Source organism: Thamnophis sirtalis, unplaced genomic scaffold, assembly GCF_051295495.1.
Source record: "Thamnophis sirtalis isolate CommonGarterSnake01/CBP01778 unplaced genomic scaffold, rThaSir2_p1.2 scaffold_4, whole genome shotgun sequence".
Classification (NCBI taxonomy): domain Eukaryota; kingdom Metazoa; phylum Chordata; class Lepidosauria; order Squamata; family Natricidae; genus Thamnophis; species Thamnophis sirtalis.
In genome coordinates, this window is record NW_028261384.1 from 44,268,120 (window position 1) to 44,289,806 (window position 21,687).

Below are 21,687 nucleotides of genomic sequence, written 5' to 3' on the forward strand. Positions count from 1 at the left end.
GGAGATAGCATCCAGCCCCGCCCTGATTGGAGACTGTTCCTTAAGTGATTACCTGGACAAAATGTTGATGAAGTTGTTGTTCATTGCATTTTGTATCATTGTGGAATTTATTGTTGGGTTTATTATATATCGTTACTAAAGTTGAAAGTTGGATAACACGTGGAGTCTGTTTTTGTTCTTCGTCGAAAAGATGGGTGGAGTCACTCACAGAGATGGGTTATATATGCGGCTAATTAATTATTAATCAGACTCAGTCCAATAGGAGAACGGACAGGATTAACACATAAGTGGATGCTATCTCCACTCTATTAGAAGAGGCATATGAAGTGAGTACCAACGCCCTTTTTTCCTAGAATCACATTTGGAAGTCTGACTTCTAACAGGCACTGAATTAAGTCAAGTCTCCTAACACTGCAACTTCAGGGTTCATTGAAAGATTCACAATTGAGGCATCATGCTCATCTTTTTGTTTGGGATAGTGACAATGGACGAGCAGTAGCCTTGTTTCTCTTTGTTCGTCCATTTATTTTACATTAGGTTCACTTTACAATATTGATAAATTAATTTTTTTGAGTTTACTTCAGAGTAACTTTAATGAAATTTGCTGTGCTTTGGCAAAACACATTTTAATCATTTTTATTTTATGCAGCATTTTTCATTTCAATGTTCCACCATCTAAATAATCCAGAAATCATTTTTATCCTGTTAAAGCTATTTAAGATCTGTAGTAGATATGACAGCCTTTCTATGTCTATAGATCTGGAATTAGTCAAATCTATGACCTAATAGATCTATAATCTATTGCTCCTAGCACACCTGACTTAACCAAATACACTTAGACTGAAACACTGAGGACTATGGATCTTATAAACTTCTGCCTATCTATCTACTTTCAATTTGAAACTACACTACATATTTTACCAATGAATTAAAGCTACACCTACGGCACCAATGATTTCAAGACTTATAGCAAAGATTGTTATGCAACATCTAGAAGCCACGGCACTTCTACAAATACAACCGACAATATAGATGATATTTTCATTTCAATATAAAAGGGTCAATTACAGAACATCCACAGGATAATCTACTTCTTCAAAGGAATCTACTGTACCAGAGAAAGAGAAAACATCATCTCTCTGCTCTTCTTGGACATCAGTATGGGTGGGTTTCAAATTTTTTTAGAATCTATTCTGTAGATGTGGCCTGTTTTGTGAGAGTGGCTCGGCGGTCATGTGATGCTCTTGCTTAGCAATCAAAATTTGGGGCTCAATTGTGGTCATAAGTTCTCTTTCTTTCCTTCCTTTTTCTTTCTTTCTTTCTTTCCCTTTCTTTCTTTCTCTCCTTCTTTCCCTGCTTTCTTGTCTCTCTCCCTTCCCCTTTATTCCTCTTCCTCTTTCCTTTTTCCTCTTCCTCTCTTCCTTCCTTCCTTCCATCCTTTCTTTCCTCTCTCTCTCCCACTTTCTTTTTCTTTCACAACACTCATGCTCAGATAGACTTCCCAGCTGTTTTTGTATAGTGCTTTCCACCACACAAAGAAGGAAAATTAAATAGATATGCAAACACTCTATTATATCCCAGTTAGTTTTCAGGATTTCTTTGTCTTAACAAAATAGATGCTAAAGCTAGCTTGAAATTATCTTTCTGACCTTTTACAGCTGAATTAAGGCAAGATCCAAAATCAGAAAATAACAGAAGGATTTTGCTTTCTCATTAGTCTTACTAGCTTAACCACACCTACTGAGAAGTCAATCAAGAATGTCCAAGGAGTGCTTATCAACACATTTCTATGAAGGATACAAAAATTCTTCAACTTCACATCTTATTTAAAGAAGGCAGTTTTTGCTGAAGATGAGAATCCATCTTCAGCATTTAAGCCAGGCTAATTATACAGCTTTTCTTTTCTCAAAGAGACTCCTTTTGAGAATCCTATGGCTGGAACAAAATGGAATAAATCCAACTGCATCCTTTGTTCAAGAGAAGAAGCACATTAATTCTGAAGTCAACTGCCTTCTCAATTTTGGAATAATTTCAATCCTAGCCAAGTCTCTTTCCACTTCTGATTTGTGACAATCATCACAGCATGGCAGAAAATACTAAAGATAGAATTAGAACTTGCTGCTGCTGCTGAGGGAGGGCTGGCTGGGTAGTGACCTCCATTGGCCGCCCCCTCATGGGCCGTACCCACCCCCTGCTCGGCCTGCCTGATGAAGCAGTGGTGGCAGCGCGTTGCTGGGCGATGGGCAGGACAGAGGAGAGTGCGGTGCTGCTGCCCTTGCCTCTCGGGCTCTTCTTGCAGGACATGCTGGCTGGCGGTGCTTCAGGATGCCCCAGCCGCTGGCTCTTCCATGCGCAGCCCAGCTCCCAGCACCGCTGACATCCTGCCCGGTGCCCGTCCTCGGCAGCACAGATGGGCTCCGGACCGTACACATTTTTCACAGAGGATTTCTCCCCCCAATTGGAAATGAGGCATCTGTGAAAGACAAGGTAACATGCCCTGCAGAAGAAGGAACAGGAGGGGAGGTCGAGCCAACCACCGGCCGGGCCAGGGCAAACCTCCGCCAGCCCACCTGCCGCCATGCAGTGGCTGGGTGGGCGCCGAGCTAGCCCCGCTGTCATGGCCAAGTAGAGCCCACCGCTTACCTTGAAGGTGATGTTGTGGAACCCACTGCTGCTGCTGAGGGAGGGTGGGCTGGACAGTGACCCCCGTTGGCCGCCCCCTCCTGGGCCGCTCCTGCCCCCTGCCTGATGAAGCAATGGCAGCAGCGCGTTGCTGGGCAATGGGCAGTACAGAGGAGGGCATGGCGCTGCTGCCCTTGCCTCTGGGGCTCTTCTTGCAGGGCACCCCAGCCTCCGGCTCCTCTGTTCCCAGCACTGCCGAATCCTGTCCAGTGCCCGTTCTCGGCAGCATGGTCAGTCTTTTTTTTTGGGGGGGGGAATCCCCAAAACCAGGTTGCCCAGCACCTTGAAAAGGTCTGCATGGGGCTGCAGTGGCTGCAAAACACGGCATGAGGGTAAGAAGCCCCCAAACCCAGCGGGGAGCCTAAGCAAAGGAGGAGGCAGAGAGCTGGGTGGAGGAAGGGGGAAACCCTAGTTCAGGGACTTCTGCCCCTTCTGCATCCAAAGAAATCTGTGTAGGGTTTTGGCAGCTGCAAAGTGCACCACGAGGGGCAGAAGTCCCCAAGGCCCTAACCCAGTGGGGAAACGTAGCACCAGCAGTAGCAGTGCGGCTTTTTGCAGCAGCACACTGCCCTGATCAAACTGCCTTATGGCACCCTTGCAGCCCGCTCTGCGTGGAGTCGAGTTGGCGGCAGGCAGCCCTCACTAGGGTTTCTCCCTTCCTCCATCCAGCTCTCCGCCTCCTCCTTTGCTTAGGATCCCTGCTGGGTTTGGGGGGCTTCTGCCCCACATGTCATGCTTTGCAAGCATGGTGAGGTGGGGGAGAGGGAGAGAGAGATCAAGTGGTGACCAGGCGGGCAGGGAGAGAGAGCGGGGGTGGGCAGGAGCGTTTCGGTTCGGTGCCACCAGACCATCCAGTACTGAAAGGCACGGTAAATTTGACCATCCGGTAGGGGTGTACCGGACCAAACTGGCAGAAACCCATCCCTTGGACGGGCATACAGTTAGTGGTAAACGGCCGGTAGCCGTACTGGTATGGTCCCCTGGCCTGCCCCCGCCAGTTCATTCCCTGTTCACTCACTCTCTCTCCCTGTCTGTTTGCACCATGTTTGCCCTGCTCACCACTTCCTTTGCCCGCCCAGTCAGCATCAGCGTCAGCGGTGCTGGTCATGGCTGAGAGCTTTCTTTGCTAGCCGCCTCCGAAAATTTCTCCGTTTTAAAAGCCAGTGATGAAGCATTAGGACCCAACCTGCACTTTAACCAACCAACCAACTGGGAGTTAGTTTGGAACCAGAAGAAAAAAGAACCAGTGAGTGGCTATGTCTAGGTTGGGGGGGGATGTTGGGGGGGGGATGGGTGGGTAGGAGCCATGAGGTCCCTGAGTGAACGCTGGGCAATATAGGTGGATGACCTTGCTTTCCAGTCGCCGGTGAGTGGCTGCATCCAGCTGGAGGATTGGAGGGGGCGGCTGAGCGAGCACTGGACAAGAAGGCAGGAGGCCCTAGGGGAGGGGATTGAGCCCAAATTGCACCCCACTGCGAGCGTCTCTCAGCTGTTGTGTGGAGGGAAAAATCTTGCACAGTAAAGAAAAATTTCTCATGAGTGCGAGGCAGTTAACAGCTTTTTGAATTCTTGGGAAGTTTTTCTTTTCTGTGCAAGCATTTTCCCTGCACACAACGGCTGAGAGACCCTCAATTTGGGGTGGCAAGTGGGGCACGGGGTGGGGAAAGCCCGGCTATGAGATGCACATCTTACCGGAGATTGGCGGCTCCAGATTTCGCGGCTTGAAAATCTGTGAGGTTGCTTTGGGAGAAGGCAGACGGGCAGCATTCCCCTTCTCCCTGGCCCTGCAGCCTTGGAGCAAGCGTTTGCACAGTAAAGAAAATCTTTTCACGAATGTGAGAAGTTCTTAATTGCATTTACTGTGCAAGTTGCTGCAGACTCCCTAGCTGCAGGCACCCGGGGGGTCGGTGGAATTCTGCCTGTCTGCCTTACCCCTCCAGAAGCAACCTCGGATGTTTTCAAGCTCATCTGGAGAGCTTTTTTTTAAAAAAAAACCCAAAAAAGCCGCAAGATCCGGAGTGATGGGGTGCTGGGCAACCTGGTTCTGGGGATCCCCCCCCAAAAAGACCTCCCGCCAGTCTCTCCGGATGTTGCAGCTTTTTCAGAGGTTTTCTTAAAAAAATACACCTCTCCAGACGAGCTTGAAAACTTGCGAGGTTGGCTGGTTGAGCTCATGAACACCGTTTGCAATTTCTTTTTGGATTTTGTTGCTGGCAGTAGTTGGCTTTCTCCTGGTGATGCAGCCACATTGCTCTGGCTGCATCCGGGCGGGCCTTGGGATGGTCAGCAGTCTGTGCACCACTGCCATGTGACCGCTCTGGGGATGCAGCGCCTAGCTGGAGCAGCGGGGCTGCTCCGGAACGTCTCTGCCAGTCAGGAGAAAGCCAACTGCAGCTGGCAATGGGACGTGCGGGGCTGGAGGTGATAGGGAGGTTGTGCAGGGCTAGAGGCGGCAGTGAGGCGGGGCATCGAGGCCGTCCTGGCCACCTGCTACGGGATGTGGCAGCTGCTGGATGGCCGCTCTTTCGTGCCTGTTGCAGTTGGTTTTCTCCTGACGACCTTCCTCTCCGGAGCGTCCCCATCGCTCTGGCTGCACTTGGATGGGCCCTGGGACAGTCAGCAGCCTATGCGCCGCCCTGTGACTGCTGCCATTTGAAAGCCCCCATGTGAAAGCCAACTGCAGCCAGCAATGGGACGCGCAGGGCTGGAGATGGCAGAGAGGTGCACCATATGAAAGCCACAAGGATAAAGCCACTGCAGCTGACAATGGGATGCACAGGGCTGGAGGCGGCAGGGAGGTAGGATGTTGAGGCCACCCTGGGCGGTTGCAACAGGACACAGCAGCTGCTGGATGGATGCTCCTTCATGCTCCGTTGCTGGTGCAGCTAGCTTTCTCCTGGCAACCTTCCTCTCTGGAGCATCCCCGTCACTCTGGCTGAATCTGGGCAGGTTCTGGGATATTCAGCAGCCCATGTGCCGCTGTCATGTGACCGCTCTGGGGGCAGAGTGCCCGCCTGGAGTGGTGGGTCTGCTCCGGAAGGTCTCTACCAGCCAGAAGAAAGCCAACTGCAGCTGGCAATGGGACGCGAAGGAGCCGTTGTCCAGCAGAACATGGAGTGCCCCCAGGTTGGTGGCATGGCGGGGAGGTTGCGTGGAGAAATTTTTGCCAACTGGAAGAGGTGTGTGTGTGAGTGAGGGGGGGGAACAGAGATAAAGAAAGAAGGAAGGAAGGAAGGAAGGAAGGAAGGAAGGAAGGAAGGAAGGAAAGATAAACTCTTTGGGAAATTATAATTTATCTCAGGAATCTTTCTGGATATAAGATGAGAGGCTATAACAATTAAGTTTTCTATAATGTTGAAATATTATAGATTGTGAATGTGTCCACCCTGTAAATATCAAAGGTATTTTTGGGTTCATCTAGATTCATTACAAAATTTCTAAAAATATTTCTCATGTTGGAAAATTGATTCAGAAGATGGAACTTCCTCCCTCCTCCCTCCTCTATATCATCTATCTATCTATCTATCTATCTATCTATCTATCTATCTATCTATCTATCTATCTATCTATCATCTACCTACCTACCTTCCTACCTACCTACGTATCATCATATATCTCTATTTACCTACCTTGATAACTAGCTAGCTAGCTCTGTCCAAACAGTATTATACCTGATAGGGTAGCTGAGTTGATAAAATGTCTCTCTTCCTCTCAAGCTGTTCTTTTTATTCAGACAAATAAGGCACCCACAATAATGCCTTTATATTGCGCGGGTACAAGAGACAAAAATATTGGCCCCTCACTTCATTCTTTTCCGTCACCAGTTCAGAATAACCACTATTTCACCAGCTTTGGATGAAAAGGAAAGGTAAAGCTGGCTGTCCCCTCAGATTAACATGAAGCCCACTTCTGCCAGCTGATCTCTCTCTTCTCTTAGGGAAATAAATATGTTTATAAAGCCTATAAAAGGTGGAATATTATATAATGAAAGTGAAAAAAGTGAAAAAAGTTGGTGGGTCAGCTTTGTAAGGTGCATATATTTTATGATGCAAAACATCTAGTTAGGTCCACCTTTTGTGTCTCTTTGGAAAGAAAGAAAGAGTAAGAGAGAAAGAAAGAGAAGGAAAGAAAAAGAAAGAGTAAGAAGGAAAGAAAAAGAGGAAGAAAGAGGGAGCGAAAAAGATAAGAAAGGTGGGAAGGAAGGAGAGAAAGAAAGGGAAAGAAAGAAAGAAAGAAAGAAAGAAAGAAAGAAAGAAAGAGGAAGGAAGGAAGGAAAGAAAGAAAGAAAGAGAACTTACGGTCACAATTGAGCCCAAAATTTTGGTTGCTAAGCAAGAGCGTTGTTAAGTAAGTTTCACCACATTTTACAAGTTGGCCATGCCCACCCACGTCACATGACCATCAAGCCACTCCCAGCAAGTCACATGACTGTCAAGCCATGCCCACAAAATAGGGCATGCCTACATGTAGTAAAAAAAAATGAAATCCACCACTGCCCTCAACTTTAACAAAATGTTCCTGACCATTCAACCTAAGACAGCACAATACAAGCCCTAAAAAGGATAACACTGCCATAGTTCAAGAACATTTCAGAAAGACTACTACACCCACACAAAATCAGCATAGCACACAAGCCAAATAAATTCCATCAAAATATCCTAAGTAATTCCAAGAAAAGACAGCAATATACAGTATAATGACTACATCAGGCCTGTGGAGGACAAACAAGCAGAAGACAGGCCAAAATGGAAATGAGCACAGTGCCTTAGAGTCAGATATAACTGGAAAGGAAAACCTTTATTCTTTTATTGTCTTTGTTGACAATCCCTGTTATCCCTATATATCTCAGACATGGTATTCAGTCATTCTGGCGAACAGGTAGCGGAAATTTTGAGTAGTTTGGAGAACCAAAAAATACCACCTCTGACTGGCTCTGCCCCCATCCATTCACTGCCTCCTGAGTCACAGATGATCGGCATTCCAGCTGATCAGCTTGGTCTTCTTCTATTGGCCGGCACAGGAGAAAGGAGCTGGAAAGGAGATTAGTGGGGTGTGGAGGGAATGGGGATTTTACAATATACTTGCCCTGTAGTAGGGTGGAAATGGAGATTTTACAGCATCCTTCCCCCAGGAGTGGTAAGGGAATGGGGATTTTACAGTATCTTTGCCCTGGAGTGGGGAGGGAATGGGGATTTTTGCAATATCCTTCCCACACCCATGCCCACAGAACAGATAGTAAAAAATTTTGAATCCCACCACTACTTTAACAGCATACAATATGGAAAGATTTGATATCCTACCTTTGAACATGATGGAGATTTAGCAACATTCCTTTTTAAGAAGATCTCAGTAGATCCTCAGATGTAGAGATTGACATAACTGTACAAGTCTTCCTGATCTGCACTCTATATTTTATCTAATTCCCCCACATCCCCACTATTAGCAGATGTTTTAAATGGTCCTAACCAGAAATAATGTTTTTTTCTATTGAGAGAGGGGTCCAATGAAAACATGTGAAAGTGAACAAATTTTATGCTATTACATTAGAAGAAATAAAGACAAAAACGGTTTCTGACATCTTCATTGGCCAACTTAGCTTGTTTAAATATATAAAGTATATATCCATTTAAGTAAGCTGTGCTTATTTAAATAAAATCCATTATATAATTTATTATGTTCATATAAATTAAATATATAAAATATTAAATGTTAAAAGTATAAAGAATAAAAACATAAACATATTTTATTTTTTCATTATTTGTTTCATTAACTGAACTATTTTATGTGATTTTTTACAGAGAATTGTTTTTGTTATACTGTCTTTTTTTCTAAAACCATATTACAAACAAATTAATTTACTTTTGGAGTAATATAAGGCTTTTATGTTTATTGAATTGTAATCTAATTTCCCCTATGCAACTGAAATGAAGTTGAGGACTACCTCCAGTAACAATTTATAAATAGTTGTGAGCAGTGATGGGTTTCAATTTTTTTTAGAATCTCTTCTGTAGGTGTGGCCTGCTTTGTGGGAGTTGCTTGCTGGCCATATGACCGGATGGGAGTGGCTTGCCAGCGTTGTGGTTGGGTGGGCATGGCCAACTTGTAAAATGTGGTGAAACTCACTTAACAATGCTCTTGCTTAGCAACCAAAATGTTGGCTCAGAAACTCTGGCATTTGAAGCATGCAAGTCTTAAAGCTGTCAAGTTACAAGACCCTTGCATCCCTAACCCTTTAGAAAAAAACCCCCAGGGGTGTTCAAACTTGACAGCTTTAAGACTTGTGGACTTCAACTCCCAGAATTCCTCATCTCGCTCTTCATCTTGATGATGTGCGGATGGGCGGGGGGAGGGAGCTGGAACCGGCTCTAAATGGCACTGTAGATTGTGGAACCTCTTCTATAGAAGTGGTTAGAACTGGTAGGAGCTCACCCCTGGTTGTGGGGCTATATTAAATTTGTCATTAAAAAAGATGAAGAGCCATAGCGTTAGGAACAGGAGTACCCAGTATGTGAATGACAATGGGGAACTATTTTTGTCTCTAATTCATCTTTGAAATTTTAAAACATACCAAAATCTATTTTCCATGGACTCCTGTGAATTTGTTTTAAAATAAATCAGTAAGTTCTAATTTATAGTAGGTAATATTATTAAATTCCACAGATCTTTTAGCTTAGATGTTTCTGATTTTACATTACTATATTGTAATTGATTGATTTCCTATAAAAATTTAGCAATTTTATACTGCTAAAGATGGCTGAGTATAACCTGAATCTTTGCCATATTCTTCCCATTGATGACAAGCCTTATCAGTCCAAGTGTTAGTATTAGTAGTGGACAGTAGCTGCAGAATACAAAGCTGCCAAAAGGAGAGAGATGAGGAACAGATCGGGGTGGGTTATCGAAGTTGAAATATGTATTGTAGTTCTAAGTGGGCATACTGCCAAACATCCAAATTTTGATCATATGACCCTAGTGATGCTGCAACAACTATTAACTTCAAGGAGTGGCCATAACTATCAATTCATTTCAGCCCTATTGTCATTTTGATCGGTTGTTGTATGAATGGTAGTTCAACAAGGGCTACCTGTATTGGAACAACTGCTAAGGCTTAATGTCATCCTAGAAGATAGATCTGCTAAAATTAATACTAATTAAAACTACAAAACACACAAATTCAGTGAACTTTTTGGTTTTTAGGAATGCATAAGATTGGGTCTGTATAAGTTTTAAATTATTTTTGAACTATAGCAATACACTTTTTGATGGATACATTCTCTTCAAGCATTTCACTGAAAAGCATGCATTTTACCTCCTTCAGTAGAGGGACAAACTGCTTTGGAGCTGAGGGGTTTTCTATCTTTTCAACTGCCCTTTTGCTCTGATTGCTGGAACAATAATGATCATCTTCTATTGTAATCTGTTCATTCTCTTCTGCTTCCAATTGACTCTGATTGAAACGGAGGGAGCCTTTCAGAATATCCTTAATCTGTTGAAGATAAGGACAGAAATGTATGCTTTGGATGAATTCTAAAAAAGGCTACCTAGATTCTCTAGAGAGAACTACCCTATCATCAACTAACTTAAGTGATTAAAACATGTACAAAATGGCCAACAGTGTTTCTCAGTAAAAAAAAGCTTTAGGAAACTCATGAATCTTTTAGGCAACGCAAATACATTTAAAAGAATAAAATATTACAACAGGTTCTAATGTTATTAAAATGCTGACATATACCATGCAAGGATGATAAAGAAGAAGAAGAAGAAGAAGAAGAAGAAGAAGAAGAAGAAGAAGAAGAAGAAGAAGAAGAAGAAGAAGAAGAAGAAGAAATAATAATAATATCATGACCTGGCCATCGAAGCATGTAACAGTGATACCCATTGTCATCGGGGCACTTGGCACCATGTCCAAGAATTTTATAAGATACATCAACAAATTACAGCTTCTTGCAATAACACCAGCGGAACTGCAAAAAAAACCTGTACTACTTGGAACATCTTATATTTTAAGAAGGTACTTGGTTGATACCTAGGATGCTGGCAGCAAACTATTAGCACCATTTGTATTTGTATATAGTATTTGTAATGCATTTTTGAATGTTCTGTTGGCTGAGTTTAATGTTTAATGAAAAATGTATTGTTATTATTATTGTTGTTATTGTTGTTATTGTTGTTATTGTTATTATTATTGTTGTTATTATTGTTATTATTATTGATATGCCAAAGTCAAAGAAAAAGATGTTGATATGGGTCCTGGGTGTCAACAAAGTACCTTCTACTTGGAACATTGTATATTTTAAAAAGGTACTTGATTGATATCTGGGACGCTGGCAGCAACCCATTAACACCAGTCAATGGTATTTGTGATACATTTTTGAATGTTCAGTTGACTGAGTTTTATGTTTAATGAATACAGTATAATAATAATAATAATAATAATAATAATAATAATGATGATGATGATGATGATGATGATGATGATGATGGTGGTGGTGGTGGTGGTGGTGGTGGTGGTGGTGGTGGTGGTGGTGGTGGTGGTGGTGATGATGTAATAAATCACTTTAATTGTAATTTCACATGTTTTGCACCTGACATTTCAGCTTTGAACAGCATCTGGGGAAAACGGGGGATCATTGGGATGAAGGTAAAGTGGCCCACTATGATTCTATCCCCCTGGCTGTATACAGTAAAAGCCACACTACTGTATAATAATAGGGGGGGGAGATGGAAACAGATGGGTAGAACTTGGGTAACCATACCTCTCTGGAAATAGTGACAGGACTTTTAGGTAGTTCCTGGAAGAATGCTATTATCGCACAAGAAAAAAAATAGAAATCTCTGGTTGCTAATGAACATGAGGAAAGTAACAATTAAAACGGGAGGGAATTTCAGTAATCAAGGTATGTTCCCAGAGAAAATTTATCTGGTATTCCAAGACAACCCCATTACGAGTAGTCTAGAGAAATTTAGTTTTCCTATGCACTGATTTTTTAAACATAATGTTAAGATTTATAGATCAATAAAATACTAAAATTATATCACTTTTCTTCCATACCTGCTTCAGTCCAGCCAAAGAAACTAGAATTTCATCTTCCTTTTCCAAGTGTTCTTGCAGGATGACTTCTTGAATATTTCCTATAATGTCATTATCAATGAATCAGTCTCATGTTTATTTCTATCAAACAGACGTGCTTTTCTGTGTTTTATAAAATGTTAAAAATCACAAGTTGTTAAGATTTTTTTTTTAAAAAAAATTCAGTAGTTTCCTAAACCTGAAGCTATGAAGTATAATTAAATTAAAGATAAACATGACCATTACTGAGCACAAGTACTCTTCAACAGTTGCAGCAATAATTTACTTGCTACTGATATAAGAAATAGAACTTCTAGGACACGGTACATTATTCTCCTACTGACACATCTAAGGGATAATAATCCACCTTCACAAACATGGAATGTGAAGAATTCCTGAATGCCCTGAGTTATTTTCTGGATGACAGGAATAATGCTGAAGCATATCTCTTTGGGATATCACAGATCACTGATCCCTATAAGCATCTTTATTATCAATAGAGTCTTAATTTTTTGCTCCATACCTCTTTGGAAATAGTGGCAGAACTTTTAGATAATTCCTGGAAGAGTGCTATTTTCCCAGAACAAGAAAAGAAGGATCTATTGGCAAGCAGGTCTGGAGATGGCTGATGTACAGCTAGCAGAAATGTTGTTGAAAGATGACCAAATGTCATTTTTAACATGTTCTTTTTGCTACTATGGTGCAATAAAAGCAACAAAAAAGACAGTGCAACTCAGCAGGGTTTGTAGAGTTTTGAAGCTTTCAACATGATGCCTTCTTTGTTGTGAATTTGAATTAGGTATTCCAAGACCAATTTAATCCAATTTTGGAATAAATTTTAGTTTTTGAATTCAGAGATAATGGAGAGAATGCTTGAAGCTGTGTGCAACATCATATCTTTTTAAACCATCTTTCTTAGCTGTTTGGATCTAACTGACTGACAGAGGGAGAGGCTGCCTAAGAGCAGTGAGTGATAAAGGCACCCATAAAAAAGGGACAGGTATGAAATGCTTTAAAGAAAACAATAGCAAGTCCACTCGCACCCCCCCTCTCTTCCATCGCAACTCCTTGACTATCATGGCTTGCCTCTTGGCCCCTGTTGCTGTTGCCGCTGCTACCCGTGGTTGTTTTAGGAGCCCCCCTTTTAGACGCCTGACTGTTCTCGCCTTCCGACCGTCTCCACCCCTGCCTTCGCCTTCAGGACTAATATTCTGGAGTGAACTGGGATACTTGAATCTACCTCTGGCTTTGCTGAGAATCCCAGATACTATCCTATATACTATCCTGCGCCTCAATCTATGCAGAAAGAGAAGGCAGGGGACAATCTGGACATGGGCAGGGGGCCTGCTCAGCACCTCCCCCCAATTGACATTAACTCTCCAGTCATTTCAAACTTTTGGGCTTTGCCCTTTTACTGGACTCCGCAAAGGAGAAGATTAAGAACACCAAGTTTTTTTTTCCTCGCTTGCACAGTGCGCCAAAAAAAAAATTTTTTTTTAGGAATGTGGTGTGATGGTATGTTTGATTGATGACTGTACCCACTTTTTAAACCTCATTATTGTTGTATTTTTTGTGTTTTAACTAACCTCTGTGGGGAATGCATGGATGAGTGGCTGTGTTCGTGTGAGAGGATGGCTGATTCGAAGGGCCTGTCAGGGAACGCGGGGGCCATAGGGGTGGTTGGAGGAACTACGGACACGGGAGTGGGCCGGAGCATTACGGTCTTAACAGGGAGGGGCAGATATGGCGGGGACTTTAGGGCTGGCCATTACCGGGGAAGGAGGGCTCGCTATGTTACAGAGATCCCTCCTTCCCGCCCTATGAGTCCCACTCCAAGACCAGATGGCGCGAGTAATCAGGACCCTGGTCTCAGGCTGCTGTCGCTAAATGCCAGGTCTATTGTTCACAAGGCTCCCCTCGTCCGGGACTTAATCTTAGATGAGAGAGCAGACCTGGCATGTATTACTGAAACCTGGCTGGGCCCGGAGGGAGGAGTCCCCCTCGTAGAGATGTGCCCAGAAGGTTTTCAGGTGCTACATCAGCCGTGAGCCCAGGGAAGGGGTGGAGGTGTGGCTATTGTTATCCGAGAGTCCCTAGTACCTTGTAGGATCCCTGCTCCGGAGCTTGCCGGGTGTGAGTCCTTGCTGGTGAAGTTGGACCTCAAGGGTCAAGTGGGTCTGCTGTTAACGTACCTGCCTCCCAACAGCGTTGCGGCAGCCCTCCCCTCGCTCCTCGAGTCGGTAGCCGAGTTGGCAGTTGAGTTTCCCAGGCTTATGGTTCTGGGGGATTTCAACCTGCCTTCTATCGGCGCTCACTCTGATGGAGCGCAGGAGTTCATGGCTTCCATGACAGCCATGGGCTTGACCCAAGTAATCCAGGGCCCAACTCATTCGGCGGGTCACATGCTCGACCTCGTATTTCTCTCGGAGCAGTGGAGTTGTGATCTTGGTCTGAGGGGTAGTGAGATCTTACTCCTGTCATGGTTGGACCACTACCTACTGAGGCTTGACTTTCGGAGACCAAACCCCCACTGTAGGGAGGAGGAACTGACCAGGTGGTTCCACCCCAGGCGACTTATGGACCCGTCGGGCTTCCAGACGGAGCTTGGGGTTATTCCTGATACTCTTGCCCGCAGTCCGGCGGAGACTCTGGTTGCTGCCTGGAATTCAGCAGCGACAGAGGCTCTTAACCGGATTGCGCCTTTACGGTCGATCCGAGGCAGTGGATCCAGGAGGGCCCCTTGGTTTACTGAGGAACTCCGGGAGATGAAGTGCCAAAAGAGACGCCTAGAGCATCGATGAAGATCCAGTAAGTCCGAGTCAGACCGAGCACTTTTAACAACCAGCATCAGAGTTTACATCCGGGCAATTAGGACGACAAAAAGAACATACATTGCCTCTCTGATTGCTTCCACTGAGTCGCGCCCAGCCGCCTTGTTCAGGATAACCTGTTCCCTCCTAAATAGGAGGGATACAAGCGATCCTTTGCAAGGCAAAGCTGAGGACTACGTCCAATTCCTCGCGGATAAAGTTGCTCGGCTTCGGGCGGACCTGGACTCCAATCCTGCAGAACCAGCTGAGGCACCAAGGGATAATCTGGTAGGACATCACTGGATTGATTTTCAGGCTGTTACGCCTGAGGACATGGACAAGGCCATGAGAGCTGTAAGTGCCTCCACATGTTTACTGGACCCGTGCCCCTCCTGGCTGGTTGTTAACAGCAGGGAGGTGACACGGGGCTGGATCCAGGCGGTTGTTGCCGCCTCCCTTCGGGAGGGGGTCTTTCCCCCCCGCATTAAAGGCGGCGGTGGTGAGACCCCTCCTGAAGAAACCATCTTTGGATCCAGCCGTCTTAAACAACTATCGTCCAGTCTCCAACCTCCCCTTTGTGGGGAAGGTTGTTGAGAAGGTGGTGGCCTTTCAGCTCCAGCGGTCCTTGGAGGAAACCAGTCATCTAGATCCCTTCCAGTCGGATTTCAGGCCTGGTTACAGCACGGAAACCGCTTTGGTCGCATTGATTGATGATCTCTGGAGAGCGAGGGATGGAGGTCATGCCTCCATCCTGTTACTCCTTGACCTCTCTGCGGCTTTCGATACCATCGACCATGGTATCCTTCTGCGACGACTGCGGGAGGTGGGTGTGGGAGGCACTGTCTTACGGTGGTTCTCCTCTTACCTCTCGGACAGGTCGCAGTCGGTGTTGGTTGGAGGGCAGAGATCGACCCCTAGGCCCCTAACGTATGGGGTGCCGCAGGGTTCGGTCCTGTCCCCCCTCCTCTCTAATATCTACATGAAACCGCTGGGTGAAATCATTCGACGGCACGGGATAAAATACCACCAGTATGCGGACGATACACAGCTGTATCTGTCCGCCCCGTGCCAACTCAATGAAGCGATGGACGTGATGTGCCAGGGCCTCGAGGCTGTTAGGGACTGGATGGGGGTTAACAAGCTTGTAGTCAATCCAGATAAGACCAAGTGGCTGCTGTGCTTCCCTCCTACTGATTGGCCAAGTGTTCCACCCCTCAGGCTGGGGGGTCAAACACTACGCCCCTCAGATAGGGTCCGCAACTTGGGAGTCCTCCTGGACCCACAGCTGACTTTTGAACACCATTTGTCAGCTGTGACCAGGGGGGCATTTGCCCAGGTTCGCCTGGTGCACCAGTTGCATCCCTACCTGAACTGGGAGGCTCTCACAACAGTCACTCGTGCCCTTGTGACCTCCAGACTGGAGTACTGCAACGTGCTCTACATGGGGCTGCCCTTGAAGAGTATTCGGCGACTTCAGCTTGTCCAGAATGCAGCCGCGCAAGCGATCGTGGGTGCGCCTCGGTTCACCCACGTAACACTTATCCTCCGCGAGCTGCACTGGCTGCCTGTTGATCTCCGGGTACGCTTCAAGGTGCTAGTTGTCACCTACAAAGCCCTTCATGGTATTGGATCTGGGTACTTGAGAGACCGCCTACTGCCAATTACCTCCACTAGACCAATTAGATCCCACAGACTAGGCCTCCTCCGAATTCCATCAGCCGGCCAGTGTCGACTGGCGACTACCCGGAGGAGGGCCTTCTCTGTGGCTGCTCCGACCCTCTGGAACGAACTCCCCGTGGAGATTCGTACCCTCACCACCCTCCAGGCCTTCCGCATAGCCCTTAAAACCTGGCTGTTCCGACAGGCCTGGGGCTAAAGACTCGCTGCCCCACTTCGAATGGTATGACTGTTTTGCTTTTTTAATTATGCATGGTTTTTATGTTTTTTGTAACTTTGTTTGTTTTTCCCCTCCCTTTGAGTTGTGAGCCGCCCTGAGTCCCTTCAGGGAAAAGGGCGGCATACAAATAAATTAAAATGAAAAAAATGAAATGAAATGAAAATGAAAAAATGAAATGAAAAAATGAGAAAGCTGCTGGATCCAATTGCTTTTAATAAATACTAGCTAACTGCTAATACTCAGGAAAGAAATTTAAAGGCTTCTTACCGTGCAGTTTCAATAATCATTAGGACTATTTCTGTTATGGGCTCAGTTCTGATTTTGAGAAACTGGGAATCTGTGACTGGGGATCTGGAGCACAGTACTGTCATTTTCCCATTCACATATCTATCTTAACCTCACAGTACCTGAGTTTTCGACTCTACATGTTCCTTTCAGCCAATGCTATACTTACTCAACTCCTACTATGAAGTCATTGAACATGATAATCTGAATTAGAAGATATTATTTAGATTGTTTACAGTGTCTGGAATTAATCATGGCAGAACGAACACACAAAGCCATATTATCCTACACTTCTGTGCACCTCCAAAAAACCCTGTTTTGTCAACTCTACTTCTATGGAAGAGGAGTTCTAGCCCTCTTTTTCAATTTTAATCTTTGCAATTGTGTATTGATTTATTGATTTGTTTTATTGTATTATCATTAATATTATTTTTAATGAAGTAAAATTATCTGTCTAAATAAAATAAAGACCTAAATCTTTTTCCATCCTTTTTTTTAAATAAGCCTCAAACTTAAAACAAACATTAAAATATTAGCTGTATTTATTGGAGAAAATAACTTCAAACTGGTTATTATACTGACTTGTTTTACTATCAATAATTACGAATAGCCAGTTTATAATTTGTACTTAATGCTAACCTCAAACTAATTTAAATATGATCCCCTGGACATACAAGAAAGAGATAAAGTGTTAGTCTGTGATTGGCCTGATCCTGATCTCTTACTGAAAATACTTCATTTAATATATCCAAACATAGCATGGGATATAATTTATAGCTTTGGTTCTTTTTCTTTTGAACCCCAATTGCAGCATTGGTCTAAATGACTGCATTTTCCTTGTTACTCCCTAATGGAAAGATCTTATATATTATTTATAAAGGATCTAGCAATATTGTAACATTCTGCATTCTGCATTTGCAGTCAACTTACCTGACCATATGAATTAACAAAGTAAATTAAATTAATAGGAGTAAATGGCAAGATTCAAGTAAGCCAATTAAAGCAAATAAGTGTAAAATTATCCTGAAGAACTGGTACTTTGTAAAATAACATTTAAATATCAATGGAATATTTAAATGTAACTATACATTATATATAATATATAAAAGAGTATTACTGTTTTGTCCAAGTTTGTGGTTGCATTTCTATTGATAAATTTGTATTGCACGTATGAAAAAAATGCCTATCTGGTAACATTTTAGCTTTGAAGTATGCTTCTGATGTTGCTGTTTTCTGATTAAAAAAAGTAATAAAACTTTCATGAGCTGCATTAAAACAGAGAACAGCCTGGGAACATCTTTTCTGGAACAGTGAGCATTTATATTCCACAAATGAATTATGACACATATAAATTATTTGTAAAGCAAAGAAAATCTGTTACTATGTCATAAATGACTTTTTTTGAGTTAGGACTCATATTGTTCAAGAGCATATAAAAATCATGATTCTTGTTCAGGATCTCTGCAATTAATATACATTCGTCTATTCTGTCAAAAGATTGTTTTGTAACCAAATAAATAATTAGAAACTGGTTATAAATTCTAGTAATTTTTCCTACACAGGTTAGAATTTAATATGACAATGAATGACAACAATAATTCAAAAACTAATTTATGGCACACATCAGAGTATATGCATTGTTTAAACATTAAGGTTAAATTCTAGAAGCTCGGAACAAAATCAGTTTAATATTATATTGATGTTTAATTATAGTCATTATTAAACTATAATATTATATTTAACAATAACACAGTGGATTAATATGGAAGCTAGGTCATTAGGATGACCCTTGCATGTATATCTATCCTCCACACTTTTAATCTCTACAAAGTGTCTGCATAAGAATGGCATGTATTAATACTTCTAGGTTTGCTCCTAATGTTAATACTGCAACAAAGCTAGTATTAGGGAATACTAAACAAAGATTACATTGAATTTTATAGCAAAACTCAGCAGGTAACACAATCTACTCTCTCACATTATTAAAACTTATCCAGAAGCAAACAGTTACTAATGCCCTGGAATAATGACCCACTAAAATGAATACAATACTGCTAAAGATTTCAAATGTCTTTGTCTATATCACAATGGATAGCTACAAAATGTGAAGGCTCTTTTCCATATATATTAATCTTCCACAAAAACCAATCTATCATTGTTTCGTATGCTGTATTTATATTATGCAAGGCTCTACATTCATTTCTATAGTAACACAAAGACAAGGTCTCAAATCTACAATTATATTGTCATTGTGTGGTGCCCCAAAACAAGTAGATGAACACTTAACGAGGAAGCTTTTATATAAACACACAAATAAAAATTACTACTCTAACTCATCATTTCCTCCTTTATGTTTCAGGAAATACAATTATAAACTTGGAAGTTTGTGGATAAAATCTATTAGTATTATGGTATTATTTACAAAAGTTGTTTGGAATTCTGAGAACATCTCCAATCTGTGCATAAATTGTAGATAAAAGAGAAAATTCATTCAAATCTAGTTTCTGATAAGGCTTACTACTGAAAAAAAAGTTATGCAAATAAAATGAAAAATATAATTGCAATATAAATTAAATGAAAATTAAATTAAATTAAATTAAATGAAAATCCTAGCTAAGGTTTAACAGAGATCAATCCCAAGGCAAGAATTGCAGCAAATAAATTTAGTAGTAATATCACCCAGACTTAAAAATTTTCAGTAAGAAAGAAAAATGGCACATGGCAGTACTGGAGACAGCAGAAGAGAAGACAAAAGAAGTAACTATAGAGGATAACAATATACAAAGTCCTGCAAATAGAAACAGAATGACTGTAACAAAAAAAGAAAGGTAGTATTAATGGTAATAGGAGCCTTGGGTGCAATCCCAAAACAATTGGATACGAAAGGCATTGACAAATTCACTATCAGTCAATTGCAAAAGGCAGCTTTAGTTGGAATAGTTTGCATCCTGTGACGGTATCTGTAATGGCATCAAACATTCACATCTACTTATCCCAGATCCATGAGAAGGACCCGACAGTTTAATAAAAATGGCAAATCCAGTTTAAAAAGTTGGCTGACTGTGACAATCCATAATAATTTTTCAAATGAGGAAAAAATATATTTCAAATTATGTGGTAAGAAGGGAAACCAAAATGTGTTTCAATAGTAATTATACAATCTGGTGCTATTTCATGTAATAAAATGCATTCTTGAAAGAATCAGTCCACCGTATGCTGATCAAGGACAAATTGATAAATAGATGTTTTCAATTTCTTTCTGTAGGACTGTCAGAGGAAACTGCCTTTTCTCATTCGTACTCCTGCATCTCACCTAAGGCACAATATTACGATTGTTCTCATATATCTGCTTGGTTACACCTGACTGGGTGATTTTAGAGATCAGCTTTCTCAATTTTTATGATATTTTGAACTTTGCTTAATGTTTCTAGATTTAAACTAGTATTGTGCTTGATGCTATCTATATTCTTTGCTTGTATGCATAAACACTTACATCAGTGGTGAGTTCCGGCCGGTATGCCCGGTACGGGCGTACTGGTGCCTTCTAGGAGCAGCAGGCACTGTACCGGAATGGTGCTGTGGAGGGCCTGCCCCCCCCCCCGGTGTTCCTTACCTGTATTTGCACCATTTGCACACAGCATACGGTGCCTGCGTTGATGCTCCACCGAGCAGCTGGAGCATCACAGGGCAATGGGTTCACATCCATGCACAGCGCACGTGCATGTGGTGGACACCCAGCCTCATTGCAGCTACCGGTTGCGATGGGATCTGGAACCCACCACTGACTTACATGCATACTTTCCTGATATATTATTATCAACCTAATAATATAAACATTGTCCAGAAGATACACATCATCATTTTATATCTAGAAATATGGACTTCCTTCTTACCTAGATGTATGTTCATCATTTTTGCACAATATTTACACATAGCTTCTAACTCATTCAATTGTCCTTGAAGAAATGAAATCTGAGTCTCTAATTCTTCTTCCTATAACCAAAAGTAAAATAAAAACTTGACTAAGTAAAAACATTGTCAAAGTTGAGAAAAAATTACACAAAAGTTTATATTTTACATCCATTTTCAAAGAGCTCCTCTACCATATTAACTTTACAGCTACTCTATATTCATAATCTCAACTTTTCAAAAAAACATTAACATAAGTCTTATGCAAACATAAGACTGAAGACAGAAACATTCTGAGTTCTGCTATTGTTCAGAGATCTAAGGTCTACTACGAGGGCATATAGAAAGAGAAACCCAGACTGATGCCATCTACCCTATTAATCATGAAAAGTAGCCAGATTATTTAATAGTGTTTACACAATAAAGTGAAGTCACAGCTGACAGTTCTTTAGCTGGTGTGTGTTTTTCTTCTTTCTCTTCCTTGTTACTTATCAACTGCTTTCAGAATCAGCTTATTCAAAAAATTATAATTCAAATGGCTTTAGTTCATGCCAAATAATTAGATTAAGTGCAAGCTATCTAGCTACATTAATTCAGCTTTCTCATTAGCAAAGCCTTATTTGTATGCAATGTACAATTGTTTTCAATTGTGACTTCATCAATAAAAGTTCTGTATAATTTTACCAAACAACATAAACATTTTATATAAGTTTCTATATTCAAAGCATTTCTGTTTGTGTATGATATTCTTTATAATTTATTTTATTATCCTAAGATAATTTTTATGTTCTGATTATGAAACATCTGCAGTTATTAGTTTCTGTTTGACAATTGCTCTCTTTCCTCAAATAGATAATAGAAATAAATATAGACTAATATTTTGAAAAAAATAAGCAACAGAAATGCAAAGTCAGAATGAGTTAAAACAATGGGTTCTTTTTCCTTATGCACTGAAAATACTGATACGCTGCTACATCTTTCCTTTAACAGCAAAATAAAGATGACTTGTAGCTGATAATACCATGGCATTTTCT

At 42.1% G+C, this 21,687-nt stretch overlaps 1 protein-coding gene across 5 annotated transcripts in view; it reads right to left on the reverse strand.

The window, feature by feature from the left end:
• The window catches only part of TBC1D5 (TBC1 domain family member 5), a 365,348-nt gene that overhangs the window by 20,610 nt on the left and 323,051 nt on the right, over window positions 1–21,687 (reverse strand). For 4 of the 5 annotated variants that reach the window (XM_014051928.2, XM_087712828.1, XM_087712827.1 and 1 more), the window contains 3 exons: window positions 20,638–20,737; window positions 11,735–11,814; window positions 9,992–10,168 (listed from right to left, as the gene is read on the reverse strand). In XM_014051928.2, coding sequence (XP_013907403.1) covers window positions 9,992–10,168; window positions 11,735–11,814; window positions 20,638–20,737 — 357 coding nt within the window. The remainder of the gene's footprint in view (window positions 1–9,991; window positions 10,169–11,734; window positions 11,815–20,637; window positions 20,738–21,687) is intronic. The other variant, XM_014051938.2, reaches the window with a different exon arrangement.